The sequence below is a fragment of the Xenopus laevis genome, chromosome 2S, assembly GCF_017654675.1.
Source record: "Xenopus laevis strain J_2021 chromosome 2S, Xenopus_laevis_v10.1, whole genome shotgun sequence".
In the NCBI taxonomy this organism is placed as follows: Eukaryota; Metazoa; Chordata; class Amphibia; order Anura; family Pipidae; genus Xenopus; species Xenopus laevis.
The window spans coordinates 166,695,922-166,708,608 of record NC_054374.1 but is presented as its reverse complement, the minus strand read 5'-3'; the positions used below and the strand labels follow the sequence as shown (position 1 = coordinate 166,708,608).

The 12,687-nt window shown below is 40.7% G+C and overlaps 2 protein-coding genes across 2 annotated transcripts; both read right to left on the bottom strand.

Moving 5' to 3' along the window:
- Positions 1-2,211: 2,211 nt before the first annotated feature.
- Positions 2,212-3,141, bottom strand: LOC108709046 (putative gustatory receptor clone PTE03). The gene has a single exon (XM_018248674.1). It carries the CDS (start codon positions 3,139-3,141, stop codon positions 2,212-2,214), a length of 930 nt encoding a protein of 309 aa, XP_018104163.1.
- A 7,751-nt stretch (positions 3,142-10,892) lies between these two features.
- Positions 10,893-11,834, bottom strand: LOC108709045 (putative gustatory receptor clone PTE03). The gene has a single exon (XM_018248673.1). The coding sequence runs from the start codon at positions 11,832-11,834 to the stop codon at positions 10,893-10,895; it is 942 nt and encodes a 313-aa protein (XP_018104162.1).
- Between the last annotated feature and the right edge of the window lie 853 nt (positions 11,835-12,687).

Here is a 12,687-nt window from a genome sequence, read left to right as displayed (position 1 = left end):
CCCAACTCTCATAGGCCCAGCTTTCCTCCAACCTTGATAGGCCCTGCCTGCCCCCAATCCAACCAAACCTGCTCCCAAGCTGAATCGGCCCAGCCTGCCCCAAACTAATTGGCCCAGTCCACTCTCCTATTTCCTCCCTCTCTCTCTTACCCTGTGTGCCCCTATTATGTGCCCCTATTTCATCCCTCTCACTCTCTTACCTTGTCTGCACCTTTCCTTTCTATTTTGTGCCTGTATGCCCTTATTTTCCTAAATACTTGGTGTGTCAGTAGCCAGCAACACTTTGTCTAGGGGCCCCGCCAAAATGGTCCCAATTGGGCCCCACATTTGATAGGATCAGCCCTGGGGGTGAGTGTTTATTTGTACCCTGGGTACCCCTGGAACTATAGCAGGGTGACACCCCAATGTTTCTATATATCTGTAACCTTGTTATGAGCTAAGGGGGCCCAGTCTGAAGGTCAGTTAGGGGGAGATTTGGGGTGAGTGATTATTTGTACCCTGGGTACCCCTGGAACTATAGCAGGGTGATACCCCAATGTTTCTATATATCTGTAACCTTGTTATGAGCTAAGGGGGCCCAGCTTGAAGGCCGTGCTACCTATATACATATAATTAACATAATAAATAAATTTTTCATAACTTTGGAAAGTGGTTTGTTTTGTTATACTTTAACCAAGATCAAATACAGTCTGGCCATGCTCATGTTATTTACTCCTATGATTCTAAATATTCTCAAACTAAATATACCATAATCATTGGTGAACCACGAAATACTGCAAATTATAAATATCTTATACCTTACAAGTGCCTCTGTACTTTTTTATTTGTATTAATTTTTTTGTGTAACAGTAGAATATGAAGATACCTGATTTCTGGTAATGATGTGGGCCATACATATATAAATAACATTATGTATGTTTATTAGTACAGGTCTGATGGTTTGCTCATCCCAATCTATACATTTACTATGGATGTCAATCAGTTTGGGGATTAAGTTTTGTCTTGTGATGCACCATGTTGGGCAGTTGATGGGACATTCACAGATGAGGAGCTGTGGCATCGCTTCAATTCCGATTGTTTGGGCTTGTTGCCTGAAAAAGCAGAACAATAAAAAGTTGGCCTTATTGTGTGTGGCCCCTTATCCACTCTCAGACCCTTCAGCCAATAGGGCTGTGTATGGCCACCTTTACATGTGTGGGGCTCGGATATTAACAGTGTTAATTGTATGAGGCCTTAAACAAGAACTAAACCCCCTAAGCAAAGCCCCAAACCACTGTCCTCCATTGCCTCCCCTCTCTGCAGAATCTATTACATGAAAAAGTGCAACTTTTTGTAAAGTTGACCTATTGATGCACGGTAGAACAGCAGAATTTTTAGGCCCCATATTTGTGGATCCTCTTCTTACACTTTGTAAATCTACAGAGCTTTTTGGCGAGTGGACAGTTGGTATTAATCCTCGACTGGCTCCAATAGCTCAGAGGCGATTGGCAAACCCTTAGACAAAAAAATCTGAAGATTCAGAGGATGGCGTCTGAGAACTCTGCTTTGCTATTCTCAATCTATTGGTCAGCTTTACTAACAGGGACACTTTTCAATTCAATAGATTCTGTGGGGAGGGGTATAAAGGAGGGCAGTGGATAGGGGCTTTTGTCAGTAGGGTGGGCTTGATTCTACAAAGTTTAGAAAATCAGAGTGAATGAGTATACATAAGCTGATCAATGGCCCACCATTGCCCCTAGTTAGGCTTAGCAGACCAGAGGTGAGGTGAGGAGAGAGAGGTGAAGTTTACTAGAATTTTTCTGAGGCATGTGGATGGCACAGGGTGATGGCTGGGTGTGGCCTGTGGTGTTGTGATTTTCTTTTTCATTTAATTATGTGATCTTGACCAATATTTCACCAAAACTACCATCAATTCCCTGAGATGGTCGATGAAATCAGTAATTAGACTGAGGAGTCTCTTAGTCATGCCAAAGAAGACCATCAGCTGATTGCAAATTACTTTCTGAAGAATCAAAACTGAAGCAAATTCATCAATATCAAAACTATGAGTTGGGGGGCACTGAACAGCATTAGCTGACCAATGACCAGTCAGACCAGGGACCAGTCATTCTTTGTCAGAAGGAGTCATCAGCAAATCATAACGGATTCTCCGTCTGGCTATTTTCTTCTACAGAACCCTTTGATATTCAGTGGTCCCACTCTTTCTGTCTCTTAACTTTTTTTAATATAAAATATATGACCTATTTTTACTCTTATTTCTCTCATTTTCAGTCCATACATTAGGGGGTTTAGAAGAGGGGCTAAAACATAAGCTTGCACAGATATGATAATCTTTAGTTCATACGGCATGGTATTAACAGGGAAACGAAGCAGAAGTATCTCACAGAGGATATTTGTTGCAAAGTAGGTGAGAGATACAAGGTGGGGGGTGCAGGTCTGCAAGGCTTTAGCTCTGACATCTTTAGAAGACTTCGTGCACACCATTAGAATCTTCACATATGAGATAAAGATGCACCCTGGCAGCAAGCTAGTGACTGATGTTATAAGTAGGCCAAATATATTATTCAGGGTGGTGTCTATGCAGGAGAGTCTGACCACTGACCAGTTGTCACAGTAGATCTTCTCTATGACTGAGCCACACAAGGGCAGGCGGATGGTCAGTATCACGTGGATTGTGATTATGATAATAATGTACAACCAGGCGGCACCAATGAGCTTGAACACATTGCTTGAGGTCATCAAGCTGTTGTATCTCAGAGGGTTACAGATACACACGTACCGGTCAAATGCCATGGCAGCCAGGACTGTTATCTCACACCCAATATAAGTATGGATACCAAATATCTGGATTAAGCAGCTGATATAAGAAATGGTTTGGATTTGGGAAACAAGGTTAACAAAGAGAGCGGGAAAGAAGCAAATGCTGCCATAGAGTCCATTCATGCACAGAGCGGCAATAAAGATGTACATTGGCTCGTGCAAAGTCCGGTGCAAGATGATGGTGCCGATCACGGTGCTGCTGGACACAGCGATCATCAGGAATATGAGAAAGACAATGGCTCCATAGAGATACTTCACCTCCGTCATTTGCCCAAAGCTGAGCGCCAGCACTGATGGGTGTGAGTACGTGGAATTGGGCATCTTTATTCTTGGGCTGTAATACTGGGTCCTGCAAGGACAAGTCAGGGGAACCCCATTATATTGCTCTGTGCTGCTGATACTGTTACACTTTAACCAAACCACATGCACAGATACTTCTAGTTTTATATTTCTGTACAGAATATTGATATATTCTAAAATCCTTCCTTTCATCATTTACTGGTTTCCCCTGCCCAGTAAGGTGCCATCAGAAAGCTCATTTTGGCCTAATACAGGTATGGGATCCATTTTCTGGAAAACAGTTATCCAGAAAGATCAAAATTACAGAAAGTCTCCCATAGAGTCAATTTCCCTTTTCACTGTAAACATCCAACAGAACCTTGTCCTTGATCCTGTAGTTCAGTATTCTGATGAATATTTTTATAGAGGATTCAGTATTTGGCTAAATCTAAAAGTTGTGGAGTCAGTGTATCCCTGAATCACATGTAACTGTAATATGAGTGTGTGCCAAGTCCTACCCATGTGCCACCATCACAACTGTATTTAAAGCCTGTTTGGGCCCAACTGGGCCAATCTTGGATCCTTCTGTATCTGGTGCAGAATTACACTGAAACTCTAAGAAGGAATTTTGCATTATGGGTAAACCAATGTATAGTGTATTGTGCCAATTTCAATCTGCCCCTTTAGTAAAGGAGGCCTTTTAAAGTGATATGAACAGATACCATGATCCTGTGATAGACACCCAGCAATACAGCCAGGGGCAATTAAATCAATATATTCATAACATTAATTTACTGTAGGTACAAGGGCTATTCTGTGTTTCATTTGTTAAGAGACATATATACAATACAATGAGAAAAGGAAATCTAATTCTAATAGTCAGTGGGTACAAACTACAGATTTCCCCTTGGTGCCAGATACTACAAATTCCTTATAATGTAACTCTCTATACCTGGAGCAACAATTCTTACATTGACAGCTCTACAGAATGAGTTTTGGGGCAAATACTTACAGAGATGTGAACAAGTGTCTCAGTGCCGTGCAGGGAATCTGCTATTTATTGTTGGTTTCATCAGTTTATATAGTTGGATTTCCCGGCAGTCTCCAAGGGACCACAGTTTGGAAAGTACAGTGAGTAATAATGATGCTGTTTATAGACAGATTTCCGATGGGAACCCGACTGGTATCCTGAGGCTCCGATGGAAAGGGCTAAATTGTATTGAGTAAAGGAGTTGTGACTCTAGTAAGTTCCAAAGGTCTAAATGCTTATTGTTGACAAATAACAAATGAGCAGCTTTCTGGCTTCACCTCAAAATGTGTTCTCTTCCACCATGAACTCCACAAATGAATTTACTGTGAATACACCCCACATCCAGATCTTTGCCTCCTGTGTGGGTCAGTTGGTATGTATTGTATGTCCTCTGACTACTGGAAACTCTTGGAAAGCAGTAGAAGTTTAAAGGTGGCCATACATGGGCTGATAAAAGCTGCTGACAGACCGAGTCAGTAGCTTATTGGCCTGTGTATGGGGCCCCCCGACGGGCTTCCCCGATCTAGATCTGGCCGAAAGTTGGCCAGATCTCGATCGGATGGGACTAAAAATCCCATCAGATCGCGGCTGCATCTGTTCGTTGATGTGGTCCCGCGTTCCAACTGCCCATTACAATGTAAAATCCATGAATTCAAAATTCGTTGAGTAAAAGCTGTCAAGGTTATGTAGCAATCAATGGAAGCCGTCCATCTTCTTGCAAAGATCTTTCTTTTGTTGGTGATTGTAGAGGTTGTCTTAGATCCTAATGTTTTCCTACAAACATTATTCTTAAGATTTACTCTTGGTCACATCTTGGTGAGCACTGGGGAGATACTTCATAGTTGTGCTAATCTGGAATTTGTTCACATGTATGACATTGAAATCAAAACCAAGGGGTTAACATGCTATAAAAGATGTCAGCCAACAGAATCAAAAAAAAAAAAAAAGAGATGCATATTTTGTACTTGCTCCCCACTGATGTCCAACTCAAGAGAGTCCACCAGATTTCATGTGAAGAACCTTCTATATTTGTTGTCTCATCTGTATATGTGTTTTCTGCCAGGGGCCCACCAGAAAACCTTAGACCGTGGGCCCACTTTCCAAACTATTACTCTTCTTCTCCTCACTCAACCTCTTTATTCTCCTAGTCTTTTATATATACTTTCAATATTCTTCCATTATTACGCATTTGTTCCCATAAAGAAATAGGGATTGACCATGAAATAGGCCAAATGGTTAGAAGCAAAAGGTCCCACTGACACCTGGGCCCATGGGAGTTTTCCTGGTATCCCGGTGGGCCAGTCAGACACTGTGCACTACTGAAGTATTCTTAGAAAAAAAACATTTGATCTGCTTTAACCCTTATATCCCTTAATCAGCCCATAAATTAATTGTTTTGGAATTGGTAAAAAAAAATAAAGCTTAGGATATAATAATTCTCATTTGAAAGGAAAGTGTTAATGGGGAAGCAATTCAGAATGAAATTGCTTAGGCTGATGATATTAGACGGGAAGAGCGGGGCTGAAAGGCTTTGGCTCTAAAATCAGTTCATGGATACTGTGAGTATCTAATTTCAATAAGTTTTTTATTGGGGTTTTTTCAAGTTAAATTACAGCTTTTGGTAAAAGCCTAATAAATACTTTAAGTAAAAGTTTTTACATTAACACATAATGACATTAATAATCACATTAATTATTAAAGTTTGTATAGAATTGGTCACAAACAATATGTTTATACAGTATTCTAGTAATATACTGTGAGTATCTAAAAATATGAGAGCAAGATAAATCCAGGCAAAAAAAAACAAAAAAACAAAAAAACATGCAGCCATACATGGATACAGCCAGGCTCCTCTGGCAATGAGTTTGAATTTGGGATTATTAAAAAAAACAAATAAACTCAATCTCTTAAAAAAAACTTGAAATTTTAAAATGCAACCCTCAATTAGTTTCACCTGAACTCATCAGTTCTTGCCTTACCTATTTGCCATCTTCCATTCCTCCTTCCATGTTTCACTGCCTTCCTCCCCTCCCTCACTCAATCCCTTCCTTCCTACAACAGCATTGAGGTAAGTGTTGGGTAAATGGGTAAGTTAAAGGGATAATGTCATGGGGAAAATTTTTTTTTTCAAAATGAATCAGTTAATAGTGCTGCTCCAGCAGAATTCTGCACTGAAATCCATTTCTCAAAAGAGCACAAAGATTTTTTTTATATTCAATTTTAAAATCTGACATGAGGCTAGACATTTTGTCAATTTCCCAGCTGCCCCCAGTCATGTGACTTGTGCCTGCTCTTTAGGAGAGAAATTCTTTCTGGCAGGCTGCTGTTTTTCCTTCTCAATGTAACTGAATGTGTCTCAGTGGGACCTGGTTTTTACTATTGAGTGCTGTTCTTAGATCTACCAGGCAGTTGTTATCTTGTGTTAGGGAGCTGTTATCTGGTTACCTTCCCATTGTTCTGTTGTTTGGCTGCTGGGGGGAAAAGGGAGGAGGGTGATATCACTCCAACTTGTAGTACAGCAGTAAAGAGTGATTGAAGTTTATCAGAGCACAAGTCACATGACTTGGGGCAGCTGGGAAATTGACAATATGTCTAGCCCCATGTCAGATTTCAAAATTGAATATAAACAAATCCATTTGCTCTTTTGAGAAATGGATTTCAGTGCAGAATTCTACTGGAGCAGCACTATTAACTGATTCATTTTGAAATTTTTTTTTTTCCCATGATAGTATCCCTTTAAGGGCAAAGCATAAAACAGGTCAAGCTGAGCTAATGCTAAAGTTTAGTTGGACTTGGCGAAGCCTTTATTGGGTCCACACACTCATCAGGGCCACTTTAATTCTGACTGGAAGTCTAAGATATCAGAACACCAAACTGCAAGCCAGACTGACTAATTATTACAGTGATTAAAAGGATTCTGCAGTTAATTCACAGGAAAAGTACAGTAATTTGTCTCTTAAAATGATACAATACAGCACAGTGTCTTGGAATCCATTAGTCTTATATAGTGGATCAGACAAGTCCTTCCCCCTGTTTGTCTGTCTGTGACATCATCCAGCCCGGTTACAGGCAGAAGAGCAATCCGATTGGCTGGGTGCCCCAGTGCATCCTTGGGAGAGGAGGAGGAGCCAGGGGAGTGCCTGACTTCAAAGCCAAATGCACAGGGTTACAGACAGAGCTGATGAAAGAGACCCTGTTGCAGTAGCCAGAGAGAGGCTGAGACAGACAGCAGGGAGAAACAGGGAGAGTGCAGCATATAGTGTGACAGAGCTGCAGTACTAAGTGAGACTGTGTTTGTATTCAGCGGGACAGATCTGAGTTTCATCCGAGAAGGAAAGGTTTCCATTCAGGGTTGGATGCCAGTTGCACCCCTGTGTGTCCCCTGTGTGAAGACAGGGTGACTGTTACCCCAATGTTTCTATATATCTGTAACCTTGTTATGAGCTAAGGGGGCCCAGTCTGAAGGTCAGTTAGGGAGAGATTTGGGGTGAGTGCTTATTTGTACCCTGGGTACCCCTGGAACTATAGCAGGGTGACACCCCAATGTTTCTATATATCTGTAACCTTGTTATGAGCTAAGGGGGCCCAGTCTGAAGGTCAGTTAGGGGGAGATTTGGGGTGAGTGTTTATTTGTAAAGGTCAAAGGTCAAAATGTCTTCATACAATATAAATATATATATAAATGATAAAATGGATTGCAGGTCTTTCTATTTTATATATATATATACGCTCTCAAATGAATCAGCAACACAGGGATATTTTTCATGTTCGGCTGGAACATGCTTCACTAAATACACTTTTTTACGTTGAAAAATATCCCTGTGTTGCTGGTTCATTTGAGAGTGCATATGTGATACTTTAACTGTGCAACTGGGTGAAGTTGAGAAGCGGAGTGCTACCCACCCTACCACTATATATATATTGTAACAAAGCAGCTGGGTTAGTTATAGATGGTGCGATATGTTTCTCCCAGGGTGTTATATATAATACAACACCCTGGAACATGGATTAATTAATACAGACCAAAGTTGCAAGGTAATTGCTGCAGCTAAAGTACCTGACTGACCTTGGGAGGAGGGACCCCTCACACCTGAGAGTGAGAGCAGGAGCTGCACTGCACAGGGAAGGTACTGATTATCAGATGTTTGTATTATACAGGTATAGGATCCCTTATCCGGAAACCCGATATCCAGAAAGCTCCGCATTATGGAAAGGGCTGTCTCCCATAGACTCCATTTTTTCCGAATAATCCAAATTTTTAAAAATGATTTCCTTTTTCTGTGTAATAATAAAACAGTGCTTTGTACTTGATCCCAACTAAGATATAATTAATCCTTATTGGAAGCAAAGCCAGCCTATTGGCTTTATTTAATGTTTATATGATTTTCTAGTAGACTTAAGGCATGATGACCCAAATTACGGAAAGATCCGTTATCTGGAAAACCCCAGGTCCCGAGCATTCTGGATAAGGGGTCCCATACTTGTATTTTGATTCTTTTGTTTTAAGTTGGTGTTGGGAAAGTCGCCCAACTGTAGTTAGGCTGCCAACTGTGTTTAGCCAGCGCTCTGGTGAAAGGGTTTATTTTTCCTTGTATTGATTTCTTGGTGTGTTTGTTACTAAAGACTGTGTAACAGAATAAACTGCAGGCCCTTGCCTTTAAGAGGAGCGACTACTGTCACTGTTTTTACCCTAAAAGACTGTGGAAAGTGGCCCCAAGACACTGACCCAGGTACCCCTACAGGTCTAGTTGTCACAATATATATATATATATATATATATATATATATATATATATATATATATATATATATATATATATATTGTATTAAAATAATAATAGATTGTTTCATAACTAGGCAATGCACTTTGTTTATTTACTTTAACCAAGATCAAATATAGTCTGGCCATGCTCATGTCATTCATCCTATGGTTGTGCATATTCATCGATGAACAACTTAATACTTCAAATTACGAATAACTTATATGAAACTGGTGCACCTGTACTTTTTACATTTTTTATTTATATATTTTTTATGAGTTTGTGTAACAGTCGCATATGAAGGTAAATGGTATCTGGTAATGATGTTTGTCATACACATATAAATAACATTGTGTGATCTGTAGCATACCTCCCAACATTTTGGAAGTAAAAAGAGGGACAAAAAAATTTTTTCAGCACATAGCGCAGCATTTTTTTTTGACCACACCCCTTTATGTGGCCACACCCCCTAATTACCATGTTTGTTTTACAAAATTTGGCAGGTTATGAAAGTTTGAAATATTTGAAAAGATTTCTCCTTATCTAAACTGTGTTTTTGTGTCTCAAAATTGTTACAAAGTATCTTATTTGCACCTGTTAGCTGTTCTGGGCTCTCTGCTAAAAGCCAATGAAGTGAGAAACTTTGTTTCTTTTTCTGGCTGTTCAGTGCAGAGAAAAGAAGGACTTTCCAGTACAAATGAGGGACTGCGGGTTGAGCTGTCAAAAGAGGGACTGTCCCTCCAAAAAAGGGACAGTTTGGGGATAAGGAAAGATTTGTCTTCTGATGCACCATGTTGGGCAGTTGATGGTTTATCCACAGATGAGGAAATAAAGAGGAGCTGTGGTTTCTATTCATTTCTTTCTGTTCCAATTGTTTGGGCTGGTTCTCTAAATGATCAGAACAATAAAAAGTTGGCCTTACTATGTGTGGCCCATCTCCGCTCTCAGTTCCTTCAGGCAATAGGTCTATTGTTCTGACACCCTACACAATCATCTTGTATATGGCCGTTTTTAGATGTGTGAGGCTGGGATGTTAACAGTGATACTGTGAGGCCTTAAAGGAGAACCAAACCCCTTCATGCAAAGCCCCCATCCACTGTCCTCCATTGCCCCCTCCCTGCAGAGTCTATACATGGACAAGTGCTCTTTTTTGTAAAGTTGACCTATTGATGCCGAGTAGCAGCAGAGCTCATAGACGCCATCTTCATATCCTCTTTGTACACTTTGTAGATGTACAGAGCTTTCTGGTGTGTGGCCAGTTGGAACTAATCCTGGACTGACTCCTATTGCACATATAGTACCAGAAAGCTCAGATTTGGGGAACCATTATAAAAAAATATAAAGATACATAGGAGGGCTTCTGAGAACTCCGCTGCACTATTCTCCATCTATTGGTCAGCTTCACAAACAGGGACACTTTTCCATTTTATAGATTCTGAGGGGAGGGGATATAATGGAGGGGCTTTTTTCAGTGTGGGGGGGGCAAAGTTTAGAAAACTTGTTGATGAGTATACATAAGCTGGTCAATGGCCTATCCCATATCCCACTATTGCCCCTAGTTAGGCTTAGGAGACCATAAGAGGTGACGTTTACTTGAATTTTGTTGAGGCTTGTGGTTGGGACAGGGGGTGGCCTGTGGTTTTGTGAATTTCTTTTTCATTTGATAATGTGATCTTTACCAACATGACAATATTTCACCAAAACTACCATCAATTCTCTGAGATGATTGGTGGATCCATTCATTTGATTGAGAAGGATTCCCTTACACATGCCAAAGAAGACCATCAGTTGATTGCATATTACTTTCTGAAGGATCAACACTGAAGCAAATTCATCCGATTCAAAACTATGAGTTGGGGGGCACTGAACAGCACTGGCTGACCAATGACCAGTCAGACCAGGGACCATTCATTCTTTGTCAGAAGGAGTCATCAGCAAATCATAACAGATTCTCAGTCTGGCTATTTTCTTCTAGAGAACCCTTTGATATTCAGTGGTCCTGCTCATTCCCACATCTTTCTGCCACTTAATTGATTGATCTGACTGATTTTTACACTTATTTCTCTCATTTTCAGACCATACATTAGGGGGTTTAGAAGAGGAGCAAAGACATAAGCTTGCACAGATATGATAATCTTTAGTTCATACGGCATGGTATTAACAGGGAAACGAAGCAGAATTATCTCACAGAGGATATTTGCTGCAAAGTAGGTGAGAGATACAAGGTGAGGGGTGCAGGTCTGCAAGGCTTTAGCTTTGACATTCTTAGAAGACTTCATGCACACCATTAGAATCTTCACATATGAGATAAAGATGTACACAAACAGCAAGCTAGTGACTGATGTTATTAGTATGCCAAATATATTATTCACGGTGGTGTCTATGCAGGAGAGTCTGACCACTGACCAGTTGTCACAGTAGATCTTCTCTATGACTGAGCCACACAAGGGCAGGCGGATGGTCAGTATCACGTGGATTGTGATTATGATAATAATGTACAACCAGGCGGCACCAATGATCTTAAACACGTTGCTGAAGGTCATCAAGCTGTTGTATCTCAGAGGGTTACAGATACACACGTACCGGTCAAATGCCATGGCAGCCAGGACTGTTATCTCACACCCAATATAAGTATGGATACCAAATATCTGGATTAAGCAGCTGATATAGGAAATGGTTTGGATTTGGGAAACAAGGTTAACAAAGAGAGCAGGAAAGAAGCAAATGCTGCCATAGAGTCCATTCATGCACAGAGCGGCAATAAAGATGTACATTGGCTCGTGCAAAGTCCTGTGCAAGATGATGGTGCAGATCACGGTGCTGCTGGACACAGCGATCATCAGGAATATGAGAAAAACAATGGCTCCATAGAGATACTTCACCTCCGTCATTTGCCCAAAGCTGAGCGCCAGCACTGATGGGTGTGAGTACGTGGAATTGGGCATCTTTATTCTTGGGCTGTAATGCTGGGTCCTGCAAAGACAAGTCAGGGGAACCCCATTATATTGCTCTGTGCTGCTGATACTGTTACACTTTAACCAAACCACATGCACAGATACTTCTAGTTTTATATTTCTGTACAGAATATTGATATATTGTAAAATCCTTCCTTTCATCATTTACTGGTTTCCCCTGCCCAGTAAGGTGCCATCAGAAAGTTCTAATTGGTAAGAGAGACATATACAATACAATGAGAAAATTACATTTAAATTGATAGTCAGTGGGTACAAACTATGGATTTCCCCTTGGTGCCAGATACTACAAATTCATAATAATGTAACTCTCTATACCTGGAGCAACAGCGTTTAGATTGACAGCTCTACAGAATGAGTTTTGGGGCAAATAATAACAGAGATGTGTTGCAGTGCCGTGCAGGGAATCTGCTATTAATTGGTCGTTTCATCAGTTTATATAGACTGGAGTTGGATTTCCCAGCAGTCTCCTGGGGCCACAGTTTGGAAAGTACAGTGAGTAATAATGATGCTGTTTATAGACAGATCTCCGATGGGAACCCGACTAAGAAGAACTGGTATCCTGAGGCTCCGATGGAAAGGACTAAATTGCATGGTGGGAAGGAGTCTTGACTCTAGTGGGTTCCAAAGGCCTAAATGCTCCTTATTGACAAAAACAAGCTGCCTTCACCTCAAAATTTGTCCTATTCCACCATGAACTTAACAAATTAATTTATTGTGAATACACCCCACATCCAGATCTTTGCCTCCTGTGTGGGTCAGTTGGTATGTATTGTATTTCCTCTGACTTCTGGAAAGCAGTAGAACTCTAAGGGGCTGATTTAAG